This window comes from Carassius auratus, chromosome 31, assembly GCF_003368295.1.
Source record: "Carassius auratus strain Wakin chromosome 31, ASM336829v1, whole genome shotgun sequence".
Taxonomy (NCBI): domain Eukaryota; kingdom Metazoa; phylum Chordata; class Actinopteri; order Cypriniformes; family Cyprinidae; genus Carassius; species Carassius auratus.
In genome coordinates this window covers 23,441,745-23,459,066 of record NC_039273.1, presented here as the reverse complement: position 1 = coordinate 23,459,066, position 17,322 = coordinate 23,441,745, and the positions used below count along the sequence as shown (strand labels likewise).

General features: G+C 37.4%; 1 protein-coding gene across 2 annotated transcripts in view; it reads left to right on the top strand.

Moving 5' to 3' along the window:
- Positions 1-237: 237 nt before the first annotated feature.
- Positions 238-17,322, top strand: part of LOC113050918 (multidrug resistance-associated protein 4-like) — a 37,631-nt gene continuing 20,546 nt past the window's right edge. Inside the window, exons 1-17 of one of the 2 annotated variants that reach the window (XR_003276828.1) lie at positions 238-541; positions 1,924-2,034; positions 5,738-5,858; positions 6,681-6,923; positions 7,236-7,325; positions 8,807-8,970; positions 9,777-9,902; positions 10,466-10,715; positions 12,775-12,882; positions 13,172-13,261; positions 13,379-13,570; positions 13,882-13,976; positions 14,332-14,418; positions 15,707-15,803; positions 15,887-16,090; positions 16,267-16,404; positions 16,481-16,518. Coding sequence is in view for 1 of the 2 variants with exons in the window: in XM_026214376.1 (XP_026070161.1) it covers positions 456-541; positions 1,924-2,034; positions 5,738-5,858; positions 6,681-6,923; positions 7,236-7,325; positions 8,807-8,970; positions 9,777-9,902; positions 10,466-10,715; positions 12,775-12,882; positions 13,172-13,261; positions 13,379-13,570; positions 13,882-13,976; positions 14,332-14,418; positions 15,707-15,803; positions 15,887-16,090; positions 16,267-16,404; positions 16,481-16,518 (2,240 nt within the window). In the remaining variant the exon portion in view is untranslated. The remainder of the gene's footprint in view (positions 542-1,923; positions 2,035-5,737; positions 5,859-6,680; positions 6,924-7,235; positions 7,326-8,806; positions 8,971-9,776; positions 9,903-10,465; positions 10,716-12,774; positions 12,883-13,171; positions 13,262-13,378; positions 13,571-13,881; positions 13,977-14,331; positions 14,419-15,706; positions 15,804-15,886; positions 16,091-16,266; positions 16,405-16,480; positions 16,519-17,322) is intronic. The other variant, XM_026214376.1, reaches the window with a different exon arrangement.

Genomic DNA, 17,322 nt, shown 5'->3' with positions numbered 1-17,322 from the left:
CGTGGCTCATTAATATTAAGTACTCGACTTGACGTTGCCTCAACTGGCCTAACCGATTGGCTGCAAGCGGGCTGGTGAACGATGGGCTCCTTAATATTAATTAGGCCACTTAACATAACACTCGAAGAGGGTTACCAAGCAATGTACGTATGCTCTAATTAATATTCATAAGTTAACTCTTCACCATAGTAAGGTACTTTATTTTAGTCAGCTTGATCTGAGGTGTGTATGAAGGATGTAAAAGTCTTGCCTATGAGCCAATCACGTGTGAGCCACGGATTGTGGAGCCAATGGCTGATTAGACAGGCGCGCTCACAGAACGACATGAGGGGTGTACCTCCGCCTCTACTTACTTACTCGACGACATGTGAATGTTAGAAAGTTACACAACAACGGGTTGAATGTAACGTTAGATGTGTCGCGCTGGTTATAACACCTGTTGAACGGCAGGGAGGATGGCGATCGACATGGAACCAGTAAAGAAAGATATAAAGAGCAACCCGTCCGCCACAGCTAATCTCTTCTCACAGATATTTTTCTGGTAAGTTTGTATGCCTCTAAATAGTTAACAGGATAAAGAGATGAGGGGGACAGTTAGCTGATCAGCTTATGGGCTATTTTATGTGTATCCCCTCTGAATCTAAAGACACTGTTTGTTCAAACTTATTTATTCAGAGAATTTTAGGTGTCTGTCCATCAGTTGTGTATCTGATTCAGTTCTTTGTTTGACGGGGAAAGCTGGTCCTGTTCACCACCCACTTCTTTTCCTTCCGAAGAGCTGCTACAGCAAATGTGACTCTGGGTTTCCAGTATTTTTCCCGGTGTTCACTCTATAGCTTTCATGTTACCGGAATAGCCACGTGGGTTAATGACGAAAGAAAGAGAGTCTGACATGATTTAAAAAAGTTCTTAGAACGTTCTAATGTTGATTTCATACATTTCTGAAAAGAAGTCTGAAAAAAAAGTGACTCGTTATTTAATACTATTTGAATTTAATCTTCAATCTTCATTTTAATTCTAATTCTTGATAATAATTTATCTTAATCATTATCTTTATAACACTTTCAAACATTTTTTTCAAGTTTTCTTTTCTTCTTTTGACAAAAGAAGGATTGTTTTTAGGGGATTACTCTGTTTGTCATAAGCAAATCATAGGTTTCATAAAAAGTAAACTTATTTTTTGAAAAATGTAATAACATTGTTTTTTTTTAAGAAAAAGGCCAAAACAAGACCTCTTGCTTTGATTTGAAGGGAAAACTAAAGTTATTTTTTACAATGGCTAAACAGTTACACCACCTATTAGCCATTTTTTTTACATTAATCAGAAAATATTCAAAACTGTTTTTAATTCAGAAATGTTTAAATGCAGCATTCATTTTATTATCTGTCACATATTATTATTATTATTATTATGTTTTTTATTATTTAATGTTGTTTTTCAATTTTAGTTTGCATTATTAGTTCATGTTATGAACCCATGTGCAAATCCAGCCATTTGGCTTTAATGTCAGAGAAGTTTTGTTTTCCAACCCTTGACTCTCAGGCACACTCCTAATAGAAGAGAGCATCTGTTACTGTCATTTTAAAGAGATTGCCTACCTGCATGTATGTATGTTTGTATGTATGTATGTATGTTTGTCATGAAAAATATTGTTTGTACACTTTAGGCAGCTGTCATCACTCATAAATTATTCAGCATCCTTTGTAGGGTTGCAAAAGGGTGGAACATTTCCACTAAATTTCCGTAACTTTCCTAAAATTCCTGGAAGATTGCAAAGAAATCCTGGAAAGTTTCCAAATTTCTGGAATGTTTCCCAAATTCACTGGAAATTTTCCCCCTTTTTGCAACCCTGATCCTTTGGCGTGCACATTTAAAAGAGTTCTGTTGACCAAGTTGTCTTTTCTCTTCTCATTTGGCACCAGCTGGCTGAACCCTCTTTTCCGTATCGGATCCAAAAGAAGACTTGAAGAAGATGACATGTATGAAGTGCTTCCGGAGGATGGATCCATGAGACTCGGGGAAGAACTGCAGAGGTGAGTGAGCCGCTGGGAATAAACGACTAATCAACAGACACTTCTCAAGCAAACCCTCAGAGTATTAATATGAGAACGCAGGCAAGTGCATTTCCCATTAGGTGTTAGGAAAGTGATGGCTCACACCAGTTCATTATGCATTGCTGAGTTTTAACGAACATCTTTGTATCCATCCATACATTAACAATATATGAACACTGAAATCAGGAATGAGTTTAAGCTGGTTAAGGATTTCTAGAAGGAGCCGTGGTTGAACACGTGGGACCCGAGTCCATTAAGATCCGGCCTGTAACCCAGGAAATTGTGTGATCAAAATCCTTAAGGGGTGTCTGATTAGCTACCACAATGCTGCCTTGCAACAGATTTCTCCAGAAATGACTGTCCTTGTAGAAAAAATATGCTGTAAATTAAAGTCAAAGTCAGATCACTTAGAAAAGCAGTAGAACACCTCTCCTCCAGCCACGTGTTTTGATGAGGATTCATGTTTATAGCACAAAAGGTGTGGGACCAGTTAGACATTAAATTTTTTTTTGCAGTAATAATCTGTAGAGGGCAGATAATTTGGAAGGTTGTGCTGTTGTTATCACAGGAGCAGAAGTCTTGGCGGAGGATACAGAGAGCAGGGCGTGAGGAAGTGTGAGGTTAACGGCCCGTCTGGTTTTCCTGCTCACTTTCATTTTGTAGTGTACAGGAAGCCAGCCTGAATCAAACAAGACGGAATATTCATTATGTGAAGTATACACGTGTGTGTATATAAGCAGTTAACTACATTAATGCTAATGTATTTTTACTTTAATCCAGTGAAGTATTTATCTGACACAATATAAAGAAATGCTAAACTAGAAACCTCCATAATGTTTATATCTAATGAAAAAATTATAATGTACAGCAGCATTTGATTAAATATTGTATTTTTTTTAAAATAATTTTCTTTCTTTTTTTTACTGCTAAAAGATAAAAAAAAAACACACTGCACAATCAGCATTTTTATCTAACACTGTTGAATGTGCATCTTATTTGACTATAACTGAAAGTAGTTTTGTCTTATTATCAGCAGTTCTTTGGTCTTTGTAAACCTTCATTTAAATACAAATGCTCTGAAACATCTGTCCTTTTGGCTTCTAGGGCGATGCAGCCTTTTTGACTATGGTTGGATAAACACCAAATACTATTTAAGCATTGTTTAGGAAGCCTTTTAGGTCTTAATGCAGCCTTTCTAAAAGCCTATCAATAGTTTTTCCCACTTGTTTTAATATATGTACTTATTTATTGTTGTTAATAAATGCATTATTGTTTATTTATCTTTCCTAATAATTATGTAATAAAGAATTAGAACAATAAAAGTAATGTCTCCTCAAAAGAGTAATTCCCTCACAACCAATAACATCACATTCATGCATTTGGCAGACACTTTTATATGAAAGCAACTTATACCATGTTCAGGGTGTACGGTTCAGTTATTCCTTGGGAATCAAACCCATTGAATATTCCCTTTTCACAATTCAGTAGATTCCCAATTACTTAACGAGTGTCAAGTTCTGTCTTATCAACTTTATTTGTCTACTTGAAAATCCCATTTCGCTCAGAAATATGTCACCTTTCAGAAATAAAATTGGTTTCATAAAACGGGAGAGAAGCACTGATAATCAGAAGTCTCCTGCAAAGTTTTTATCTCCAGCAGTGAAAGCATGGAAATGAATGACAGTGAACACAATCCTATCATTCATTAAAAGCACCTCCTCACACAGCGTTTCTCCAGCCTCTAATCATGCGCTTTAAAATGGATCAGTGCTGGTTCATTTAGCACAGAGCTCTGGGATATGACATTAATTAGTCAAGCTTTTATTGCGATCAGCACCATGGAGCGCCGTGGGGTCGAGGCGTAACACACAAGTGTTCGGCCTTGAAGTAAACTGTTGTTTGCAGATGTAGAATTTATGGCCGGACGTTACTGCTGGAAAACATCAACTGAAGAGGCTCAGCTGCTGTTCTGAAGTAGCACCTTGGTAGTTTTCCTGATTTGGCTAAAATGCTTTAGTTTCTGCTCAGGATTTGTTTCTTATGTGCCTTGAATGTTTTTTCATGTGACCTGTATTTTTACATTTATATGGTGTTTACATGGCCGGTACAAAATACACTCTTGTTACTTGTTCACCGGGTGGCCCTTGTGGTCCAGGACTGGACCTTATTTGGTCCGCATTCTTCATCCTTTCAAGCTGTATAATAAATAATCAAGATTTATTAAGCAAAAAAGACATAAAATGTCTTCATAAAGAATTATGTTGTAGACTGTGTTAAAAAGTTTGTATGTTCTTTAGGGCTGCACAATTAATCAAATTTCTAATCGCGATTACAATTATAGATAACACAATTTCATAATTGTTCAAAGCTGTGGTTAATTGTTCAAAGTCTGCCTATGTTATTCTGCATGCTTAAGATTCGTTTTTTTATTTCTACATGTTATCTTAAGGGTTTTCCCATTATTTAAAATTTAGTTTTAGAATAACATTATACCATATATATATATATATATATATATATATATAATTTAAAGAAGAAACCAATCCGATGAATAGTTGACATTTGAGGATTAATATACTATAGAAAAGAACTAAAAGTTTTGGAGTTAGTGTTTTCAGCTTGTTTATTTTCATATAAAAATACAGCATGCAGTTGCAGCAAACAGCGGTATAGACATCATTCAGTGTAAATTGTAATCATCGCAATTACAATTTCAAGGAAATAAGCCCTACTGTACGTTTAAGTCATCATGCCGTTATGTTTTAAGTGAGATGAGACAATGTGGGTAATCAACCCTCTACGGACACCTTGGCAATTGAATCCCCATTGGCTAGTAAATATTTTTGTTTACTCGCCACACTGATATATATATATATATATATATATAGAGAGAGAGAGAGAGAGAGAGAGAGAGAGAGAGAGAGAGAGAGAGAGAGAGAGAGAGAGAGAGAGAGAAAGAGAGAGAGAGAGAGATGATAAATATTTGATATTTGTAAAATGCATTTTTTTTAATATCAGAAAAGTAAACTATTAACATCAGTCAGTAAAGCTTTATAATAATCAAGTATTATTTAAGAATAGAACTTTAGTAATTAGAAGTTAACTTGAATGCCAATGAGATTGCCATTTGCGCATTAACTCCACCCACTACCAGAAAACCCAGCTGTTCTTAAAAGCTGAAGTCTTCCATAGGAAAGAAGTTATTTTGACAGGAAAGTACACCACATAAGATTGTTTAAATGTAGCAAGTCAATTCTCTCTCTCTCTCTTTCTCAGTCGTGTGTGAGAGAAAGCGACAGCGATATGTGCGCCTTCACACTAGAGTTTACGGTACATTAAATACATCCATTGAAATGAACTGAAAAAAAGCACAGGTCGCTTGTCAGGAGTTAAACTCTGAAGCGCTCAGTCAGATAGTGTTGTTCGTGAGTGAATATATCTGTGCTAAACTTATACTTAGCCTCCAACTAACACTCTGTTGAGTAAAATCAGAGAATTTATTATGCATTGGCTAATATTAGAAATCATTAGTCACCAGAGTGAAGATTTAGCTGCATATGCGAGTGATTTAGTCACAATGTAGAGGGTTGTCATAAAGGAGGATTATAATTGTTTTATGATATCCTATTTCTCTCTGTGTCAGCATAATTTATTAAGCATTTTTTTTTTCCCGCACTCATAGCTACTGGGACCAAGAAGTGGAAAAAGCAACCAAAGAACTCCGGACGCCCAAACTCACCAAAGCCATTATCAGGTGCTACTGGAGATCATATGCAGTACTGGGAGTGTTCACTCTTATAGAGGTACGTGCTGATCCAGGACTTTGCCTGATATTTTGTATGTGGCACACAATGTGAAGGCAGCGAAACTCCCCTCTTGTTAGCTATAAATATAAAGTGTTTTCACACTAAATTATAGGGATGCTTCAATCCGATATACGGTATCGGTATCGGCTCCAACTCTGCCGGATCGGGTAACGTTATCAGTCAGACGAGACCAATCCAGATCTGATATTGTGCATATACTATTCTGAGTTATTGTTAACTCCACGAACGACACAACAACATTAGAAAGCACCATAAAGTTTTCAAGCACTATATATTAAGTGTTCCAAAACTGTTCCATAGTTTAATGTGAGGTACAAATGAATATTTAAGTTACTTTCTACCTACTGGATGTCTGTTAGATCACAGCGCTGGAGTAGAGAGCACTATATGAATCGTTCTTCATGCAAACAGTAACTGAAATTTAAAACTGTTCAAAAAAAGATAAAAATTATATAGATTGTCTATTAACCTAGTGTATAATAGTATTTTTGTCATAAATTATGATTATATATTTTTTCATTTGTTATTTTTCTTTATAGTTACGTTTTTTTTTTTTTTTCTGTAAGTTTTATGAATTCAATTGATATCATTTTCTCAAGATGATCATAATTTTATCAAACCATTCCAGAAAAAATTGAGGTTCTGCTTGCCTTCGTATAAAAAAGGACTGTAAAGAATTGCCACCAAAATGTCCTCGTGTAATAACGACGAGGGTGTGGATGTCTTTAGGAATGTGTGTGTCTAAATCATAATTATGTCACATTGTTATTATCTGATGTTTCTTCTTCCCCATTATAGGAGGTGATTAAAGTGATTCAACCAGTGTTTTTGGGAAAACTCATTCAGTATTTTGAGAGAGATGCTGAATGTTATGAGAGAGATGAGCCTGATAATGCAGCGTTGTATGAAGCTTATGGATATGCAGCAGGCGTCTCTCTCTCCACTCTGGGTCTGGCGTTGCTCCACCACCTCTACTTTTACCACGTCCAAAGAGCTGGAATGAAAATCCGCATTGCAATGTGTCACATGATCTACAGAAAGGTTAGATTTTCTTAAAAACACAAACCTGCTTTTCCAGAAAAAAAGTTCTGAGGAGGTGCCAAGTAACAGTGATAGTTCCAGATGGTAGCACCAGGGTTTTTGATAAGTACCATGTTTGTATAACAATCAGGTTCTTCAAAGAATGGTCCGTTAAACTCCTCTGCTTTTTTTGATGGTGTGCCAGATCTCTCTCTCAACACCCCCTTTTCCCAATAATGTGTCTGTTGATATAAGCGATAGGAATGATTTATTTAAGGGTAAATCCTTATCACGGTTTCTCCCACAAGCGTTTTGCTTTGTTTCTTCTTTTAGGCACTGTGTCTTAGTGCCACAGCTATGGGCCAGACAACCACCGGGCAGATTGTTAACCTTTTGTCAAATGACGTCAACAAGTTCGATGAGGTAGGAAATTTCCATAACTGCTTTGTCTTCCGCTTAAGTGTTACAGTCACCGGTTGTCCATTTCCTGTTTTTCAAGCAGGTCACGCGCTGTTAAAAAAAAAAAAAAAAAATGGAATGGTTTTGTATAGTTCACTTTCCAGTTAAAGGCAGCACCAGGGATTTACCGTAAAGGGCTTGTGTTACTGGGTAACAGATTGGCCAGTGTTCAGAGTACCAGGAGAGGTCTCAAATAGGTCATCTTAACCTTTTTTGCATTTATGATCTAACGTTGTGTTATTGAGAAGTGAAAATAATTAGTTTTATGTGTTTGTGTGGTTTCTGACATGCAATATAACTCGCCCATTAATCAGTCCACTGGAGTCTCGGGCAGAGTTATTATCATTATGTGATGGATAGTTACTGTATGTGACGTGTTGGCCGTGCGTGTGCGCCTTTTAACTTGACTTTACAGATTTAATGCTGCTCAGTAAACACATGACCGTTTGAAACCATGTTTGTTCTTTCTGAACTGTTATTCTGTGTAGTTGTAGTAGTCCTTGCAGGCGTTTCTCTTGCATTTGCCAGCAGACATCAGAGGGGTTCCATGAAGAATTACAGGAAGTTCAGTTCAGTTTTTGTTCAGACCAAGTTAACCGAAATTAAAAATTTGAAGTTTAAACTCACTTTTTGTAGATTCAAAAAATAATCTCTTGGGCTGTTTTTAATATGATATTATAAAAGCAGTACACCATGTACTACACTAAAATATTGTCTCATGCTACATCGTGATTTTGTGCCACTATGTAGGGGCTTATTAAATGAACACTGATGGACTCCAGATATTGATTTTATGTCAAAAATTTGCATTTTATATAATTTAAATTACAAACCTGATGCTATATAAAAATTACTGTTGTCGTACCAAGGTACATCAATGGTTAATAATATTGTACTCAGTCTTTAGCTTACCAAGATATTCCATGGCTCATGTACTATGATATTTTACAAGAAATACACATTAATGTTCAAAAGTTAGGGGTCAGTAAGATTTTTTTAAAATAAAACTTTTATTCAGTAAGAATGGAGAAAGTGACAGTAAATAGATTTATAATGTTACGAAATATTTATTTTTCAAAATGAATGCTTTTTAACTTTTATTTCCTTTTATTTCTCAAAAAACGTATCGGAGTTTCCACAAATATTACTTATAATATTTATAAATGTATTAAGCAGCACAACTGTTTTCAACATGGATGATGATAATAATAAAAATATCACGAGCAGCGAAGCAGCACGTTAGAATGATTTCTGAAAGATCATGTGAGACTGAAGACTGGTCTATTGATGCTAAAAATTAAACTTTGCATCACAAGAATAAATTGCATTTTAAAGTCTATTCAAATAGAAATTATAATTTTAAATTGCAATAATAATTCAAAATATTGGTTATTGAAGTAGTATGATATAATTGTCTGCTGTTTTGTTCACATCTCTTTTCCCAGTTGACTATTTTTCTGCACTTCCTGTGGGTGGGGCCTCTGCAAGCTGCAGCTGTGATTGGTCTGCTTTGGCAAGAGATTGGAGCATCATGCCTTGCGGGCATGGCAGTTTTATTCTTTCTTTTGCCACTTCAGACCATTTTTGGGAAGCTGTTTTCAAAGTACAGGTACTTACTGCAGTGATGAAACACAAAACATCATAGCAGCATGTTTAACCACATGCTCTTTCCTTCTGTGCAAAGTCTGAGATCAGGGTCCAACTGAGGTTCAGAGCCAACCGAAATATGATTCATCAATTAGAGACTGTTGTCACATGATTAAAAAAGTAATGTGTATATATAACTCAAATACTTGAAATATTCCAGAATTTCTTTATTTTTTATCTTTATTTATAATCTCCTTAAATAGAAATGGTAAAATCATATTTTCCTTTAAATTTCTAAATACCAAATTAATTCAATTTTGTGTAAAATTTGTTAGTTTTTTTTCTCTAAAAACAAAGATAACTTCCTATTCCTGCTGTAATTACCATCACATCATACAATTATAAAGAAAAATTTAAATGTTGATTCAATGGAATTGAAAAATGAAAGTCTTAAAAGAACAGACAGGTGAGAGTTTGAAGATCAAACATGTAGTTTTAAGATATGATCTGACAACTTAATTAGTCATTACATGTCATTGCCTTATGAGTTCATTCACAATTTCAAAGTGTTACAATAATTTATCAGTTCAGTGTCTGCTAATTAAATTGTGTTAGCAAGTCTAAAACTTATCCAAATTGATTTATTTATTTATAAGTAGAAAATGTTATTACCAACACGTTACATATTTCATGGTTGATCAGAGCGATGTTAAGATGCTAATTCTTGGACATGTTTTAACAAACATAAAAAAGTTTGAAGAAGTCATTTTTTAGTTTTGTCTTGTTTTAGAATATAGCTTTGAAATGTTCCGTCTGTTTCTCTCACAGGAGTAAAACCGCAGCCTTCACTGACGATAGGATCCGCACTATGAATGAGGTGGTGTCTGGTATACGTATAATTAAGATGTATGCCTGGGAGAAGCCATTCGCAGCAATGGTTAATGATGTACGAAGGTAAAATGATATAGATTTATTTTGTCTGTGTACACTGCTGTAGCTGCACAGAATTCTTTACTGAAGCCAGCAAACTAAAATCATAAACTCATGACTATAACCAGTTGTGTTCACATACTTTAATTTTTTTAGTGTTCCTGTAGCTCAATTGGTAGAGAAATGTTGGGGGTTAGATTCCCCGAGAACACATGATGGGTAAAAATTGATAGCCTGAATGCACTGTAAGTTGCTTTGGATAAAAGCGTCTGCTAAATGCATACATTTTAATTTTACTTTAGTACTGTGGTCCAGGACTTGAATGAATGCCAGCATGTCAAAAGTGTGAAGTTTTTAATAATGTTTATCATAATTTGAAGCCATGAAATCTCAACTTTATCCTTGCAATGTCACGCACAATGCTTTTTCAATCTTATCTGTTGTTCTTCTTATAATCTGTCTTTTTTAATATTAAAAGACAGAATGAACTTTATTGTACAAACCGACCCTGTAAAGTCTCATCCATACACTTATTGATTTTTGGTCATAAATAGCTAAACTCTCATTTGTTTGTTTCGGTCTTGTAGGAAGGAGATCTCAAAAATCATGAGCAGCTCTTACCTCCGCGGACTGAACATGGCTTTGTTCTTTGCGGCAAATAAAATCATCCTGTTTGTGACATTCACTGTGTATGTTCTGGTGGAAAAAAAAATCTGTGCCAGCCAGGTGTTTGTGGCTGTGTCGCTGTTCAGCGCCGTGCGCCTCACTGTTACTCTGTTCTTCCCTGCTGCTATCGAGAAAGTGTCCGAGTCTGCCATCAGCATCCGGAGGATCAAGGTACTGTACAAGCGCCATATTTACACTGTATCTGACTATATCTGATTTTTTTAAATGACCAGCTTAAGCTGCATTTACATTACACACTTGATGAAACAGCAAAAATTAAACATAATGACTCAGAAATGCTTTGGCTGAAAAGGAAGTGAAAACTGCATGCTTTGCAATGGACTCTAATAAAATGATAATACAAGCATTTGCTCACTCAGTTTCAGTTCAAAATACATAAAACTTCACCATGACTCCACAGGCGTTGAGCGACCATTGCTTTTTCAGTTGACTTATGACTCGTATTGATGGGAATATCCCATTTGTCCACTCAATTGGCAGACGCAAATGCACCTTCATAATATGCGATTCACAAACATGGGAATGAGGTCAAAACCATTTTCTGAAAATCCATGCGCTTTTTTCACACTTTCTGTGCCACATGGAAGGAAAACAATCTGAATTGGTTTCATTTGAACTGTAACGTAAATGCCAATCTTTGCAAAGTTACAGTGTTCCCACATCTTGGAAAACCTAAAATTGTGATTTCCAGGTCTATGTTTTTGAAATTGAGAAATTACAGTCTTAAGAAAAAAAATATCCTATAATGCAATGTGGTTAAGACTGCCAGTAAATAAGGAATTAGTACATAAAATTTAATTGAAAAAATTGTCAATAATCATTTTAATTTCCAAGCTGATAACTGGACATGATGACTGCAACATGATAGTGACTGTGTTCCCATTTTCTTTCCATAATGTGTATGTTTGCTATATATATATATATATTGTGACGAGTCAGCTGCCTCCTCCCTGATTATCACCAGCACCCCGTCCTAAATCGCCGCCCTTCACCAGGCTCCCGACTGGAGTGGGTGTGTGAGAGGAGGGGCGCTGGACGAGTCAGGGCTGGCGGCGTGTGATGGGGCACACCTGAAGGAAGTGGAGCCTCATTACCGCCGCTGTTTAAAAGCCCAACGCGCCTCTCCTCAGGAGACCGGTCTCTTCCCCGTGCATGCACACTGGTGTCCTCGTGGGTCCAGGAAGGGTGCGTTGAGGGACTCCCGCGCCACAAGAGACGTGAGCAGCCGGACCCGCGATCCGGAGGAGAACCGCACCCGTTTACACGGCCGACGGGCCAGGATGCCGGGCCGTCCATCCCCTACCAGCGCCGCGGCCAACGAGAGAGACGCGGCCGCTAGGAGAAGCCGCCGCCCCTCGCGCCCCGGACCAAGGAGGGGAGCGCGTGCGGCCGCCGGACTCCGCCCCTTGCCTGGACCCTTCCTTGATGAACACTGCCCGACCTACACAAACCCCGCAGCACAACGAGGACACCAGATTCCCTGTTATTTTGGACACTTTCCCCCTTTGGCCACTTTTATTCCCTTTGTTTTATGATTTCTGTTAATAAAAGCCTCTCTGAGGCCTGACGCCACGCCCACTGTGTCTGTCTTGTGCTCCTCCCGTGACAATATATATATATATATATATATATATATATATATATTATTATTATTTTTTTTTTTTTTTTTAATTCGTTCAAATATGCAATAAATAAGGGAAAGGACAGAAATTTGAATGTTAGAAATGAGCAAGCTGATGCTCACAAACTTGTAGAACTTAATAACTTGTATAACTGCATAAATGTACTAAATAAACTTTCTGTATAAATAAATGAAAGGAAAGATGATTTGCCAGACCTAACAGCTTCTAAACCTCTGTCTCCTCTGGTTGTGCTGAAGTGCTGCCGGTGTCAATTTCAGGGTTAATTTTAGATCTACTCCATAGTTCTCGCTGACACAGCTAATGTTGCATAAGGCATGAATCTGCAGATTTTGTAATCATGGAGTGTCTGCTTAGAGAAAGAAGTCTTTATATTCAAAGCGGATGATAAATTTGCGGTTTTGGCCTCACATTGAACCCACTTCTTCCACTTGTCAGACAGTCCTAATTTGAGTCAACCAAATAAACTCCAAAATACTGTGACTACTCTCAATACAGCAGTTTTTTTTGAGTGTGATGGTCTTGTGTTCGTGCATCATATGAGTCTGTGGTCTTTCTCTCTCGTGCAGAAGTTCCTCTTGCTCGACGAGCTTGTGAAATCCCATGTTCCACTTTCTCGTGAGGATAAGAAAGAGGCATCTGTGGAGATGCAGGATCTCATGTGCTACTGGGACAAGGTGAGTTCACTGTGACCAGGCCCTTGAAAGTACACACACCTTCCACTGAGTTATGCAGTACTTTTGGAAATGCAGAACTACAAGCTGCCATTAAGTTACAAGTTTTACAATATATGTATTAATTAGTGTATATGTTGTGTTAATTATTATTGATGCTTAATTAAGATCATGCTCAAATGAACAAATAGTTGCATCTGTGGTTCTGTGCATGCACTTATCATGAAAATGTTTTACAGTTAAGTTTTTTCATGTTAAAATGTAAATATTTTCTCCCCTCTCTACTTCACAGACTCTGGATGCACCGACTTTACAAAATGTGTCCTTTACTGTGAAGCCAGGTCAACTTCTGGCTGTGATTGGTCCTGTGGGGGCTGGAAAGGTCGGTGACAAAAATTCCATTCTCTGATTTCAGTTTTTCCAGGTTTGCATTTTTAATACAAGTGATCATGGCAGCCCTGAGTGTTATTAGTTACTAATCTTCACCTCTCTCCCACAGTCTTCTCTCCTCAGCACTGTTCTGGGAGAGCTTCCAGCAGAAACAGGGGTGATAAAGGTCAAAGGTGAGCTGACGTACGCCTCCCAGCAGCCTTGGGTTTTTCCAGGAACCATTCGGAGCAACATACTGTTTGGAAAGGAGCTGCAGCCCCGGCGATATGAGAGCGTCCTCAGAGCCTGTGCACTCGAAAGGGTGAGAAGTGTATTAGTTAATTCATCCATCTCACTCTTATGGACTTTTTAATCCTTTTCCATTTACTTGTAAATTAAATTCTCAGTAAGATTATTAATGGTTTTCTTTTTGTAGTGCATTTATTGTAACTTTCGATCAATTGCATGCAGCCTTGCTAGTTTTTGTATTTGGTTGTTGCTTTAAAACTTTAACTTCATACCTTCATAAAACTTTAAATGCTATAAAACTTTAACTGTACATCTTCACCATTGTAAAGCTAAGTTTGTTGTAAGCTGTAGTATCTAATACTGTTATTCTTTCTGTTTGTATAGGACATGGAGCTGCTTCCTGATGGGGATCTGACCGTGATAGGAGACAGAGGAGCAACCCTCAGTGGGGGACAGAAAGCTCGAGTCAACCTGGCTAGGTATCCCAACCTATGAACGTTTGAACAATCAACCATTTTTCTCTTTTAATATACAAATTCTGCAATTTAGTAAAACTCCTTTTCTTACCTTAACGGATACATTTTTCTGAACAAAAAAATTATAATTACATCATTATATGATGTGTATAAAGCATTTTCTGTGTTTTCTGAAGACTGCTTTATGGACATGCTGAGGATATAGTTAAACAATGACATTTTGTAATGGAAAAAATATATAAAATGGTATATAAAAAAATCTAAATAACAGACTAGCATATATTTACTAATGGAAAGGAGTATTTACGAGCTATTTCAGTAGTTTTTGTACATATCTGTTACTGTCTGTGGGTTTTAGGGCTGTGTATCAGGATGCTGATATTTACCTGTTGGATGATCCATTGAGTGCAGTGGATGCAGAAGTGGGCAGACACCTATTTGAACAGTGAGTACATATTGTTCCCTGATCCTGTTTTTTTTTTTTACTGCTGATCTTCATGATGTTTCATACATTGAAAGCTTTTAGTTATATATATATAAATTAGTGGTGGGCATAGATTATTTTTTTTAAATATAGATTAATCTAACTGTAATCTTGGAATTAATCTAGATTCGTTTACGTACCGAGTAGCGGACTGCAAACGCGTCCTGTGTGAAAGCACAATGAGGATCAGTCTGTGCTGCTTCAGTACGAAACTCACACAGAATGCTTACGCACTGCAGACGGATTGTGTGTGAAACAGGCATATATATATATATATATGTCGCAGGGTGAATGAGAACACCGACTCGGTAATGCTAGAAAGTTCCCCAGAGGAGGATTTATTGTCACACACTGATCACACGTGCTCAGAAGAATGGTGCTCATGGAGTGAAGTGCCATGAAGATCCCTCTCCTGGGAAGACTGGAGATCCATAAACACGCATTAATAACGCATTAATGCAAATTAATTTTAACAGCACTCATTTTATTAACGCATGATTAATGCTGCATGTATTTTCTGTTTCAGGGTTTCCGCGAGTCCTTAACATACTTTAAGAGGTCTTACATTTTGTTCTATCAAACTTAAGGTCATAAAAAGTCTTAAATGGTACAAGAAAGTTTTAATCATAATTTCAGAAGGTTTTAAATTTGGGGAGGAAAAGACAACAATTGCGATATGACTTAATGTGATGATTAAACTTCAAAAAACAATTTCATTCAACAAATATAAGTGCTGCATGTTTCAAAGTTGGCTGCTGCTCTTCTTTGTTTAATGTTGGAGAAAGCACTTTATTTCTGCCATTCCGACAGCGCCATCTGCTGGCATAGAATGAAATAGCATTTTCAATAAGCCCATCTGCTGTGATTTGTTCAGACCAATGTGAACATCCACCCATGTTTTCATACAGAAAACATGCAGTTGTAAATGTAAACTGGTAGTAATAAGAAGATAATGCCCAAACTATTATTATTAGTGTTCCTGTAGCTCAATTGGTAGAGCATTGTGATATCAAGCACAAGGTTGGGGGTTCGATTTCCCGGGAGCACATGATAGGTAAAAATTGGTAGCCTGAATGCACTGTAAGTCGCTTTGGATAAAAGCGTCTGCTAAATGCATACATTTAATTTTTAATTTTATTTAACTATTAAGCCTATTAAATCTTACTGACTCCTAACTTTTGAACCAATATCATTGTTGAATTCACTGTTTCTTTGCAGTAAATGTTAAGAGCACAGATTGTCCTTGCAGGTGTATTTGTGGTATTCTGAAGGAAAAGCCCAGGATCTTGGTTACTCACCAGCTGCAGTACCTGAAGGCTGCAGATCAGATCCTGGTTTTGAAGGAGGTAAACTGTAACAGCACACACCAGTCAGTCTACAATACACCTGTGAATAAATGAGTCAACTGAACTCATGTTGTCTCCCTCAGGGACACATGGTGGCAAGTGGCACATACTACGAGCTGCAGCAGTCAGGAGTGGATTTCACCTCTCTGCTGAAGAAGGACGAGGAAGAGGAGGGTGAAAAGGAAGAGGTTCCTCGCTCCCCCCGCAGCCGTACCCTCTCCCAGAACTCCGTCCGCTCTCGCTCTTCATCTGTTCTGTCTGTTGAAGATGAATCTGAAAAGCTGCCGGTAGGTCTGACCTGTCATTTACTTTTGGACGTTTTCTGTAACTTTCACATTTACACCTCAGACTGGTCCATAGCTCCATCTAGTGGATGGGTGGGATGTTACTTACTGTCTGATCATAAAAAATACAGTTCCACAAAGTAAAATCAAATCAAATCATTGTTTTTCCTCATGAGCAGGCGGAGCCTGTGCATACCATGGCCGAGGAGACACGCACTGAGGGGACCATCGGCCTTCGCATGTACTGGAAATATTTCAGAGCTGGAGCCAACGTCATTATGCTGATTTTATTTGTTCTCCTCAACGTGCTGGCACAGGTATAAGAAACAGCAGTGTTTAACTGAAAGACATTGCGGTTACAGATTCACGCTAATGCCGTTTTCTGCTCCACAGGCTTTTTATATTCTTCATGACTGGTGGCTTTCTTACTGGTGAGTGATCTGTAACATTTCTAATAGCAATGCTGCATGAAAGGTAATTTTCAGAAATCCATAATGTGGCACTTAAAAGTGGAATAATATTTCACAGTATTCCTGTATTTATTTTTAATCAAATAGATGCATCCTCGTTGAGCATTAGAGACATTTTCCAAAACATAGTAGTGGCCTTATGGTTAGAGAGTCGGACTTGTAGCCCAAAGGTTGTGGGTTCGAGTCTCATGCCAGCAGGGATTGTAGGTGGAGGAGTGAATGTACAGTGCTCTCTCCCACATTCAATACCACGACTGAGGTGTCCTTGAGCAAGGCACCGAACTCCCAACTGCCCCTGGATGCCACAACATAAATGGCTGCTCACTGTTCCCGGTGTGTGTTCACTGCTGTTTGTGTGCACTTAGGATGGGTTAAATGCAGAGTCACTCTAAAACATTTGTTAAAAAGCTCAAATATATCCATAAATTTCAATAGAATCATTAAAGTCAAATTCATGCTGGATCGAAAAAGACACTAAGTACTGATGTGCATTAAGTAGACTACAGGTGCATCTCAACAAATTAGAATATCGTGGAAAAGTAATTCAGTAATTCAACTCAAATTTTGAAACTAATGTATTAAATGCAATGTACACAGACCGAAGTAGTTTAAGTCGTCTTTGGTTCTTTTAATTGTGATGATTTTGGCTCACATTTAACAAAAACCCATAATTCTCAAAAAATTATATGGTGACATTTAAATCAGCTAATCAACTCAAAACACCTGCAGAGGTTTCCTGAGCCTTCAAAATGGTCTCAGTTTGGT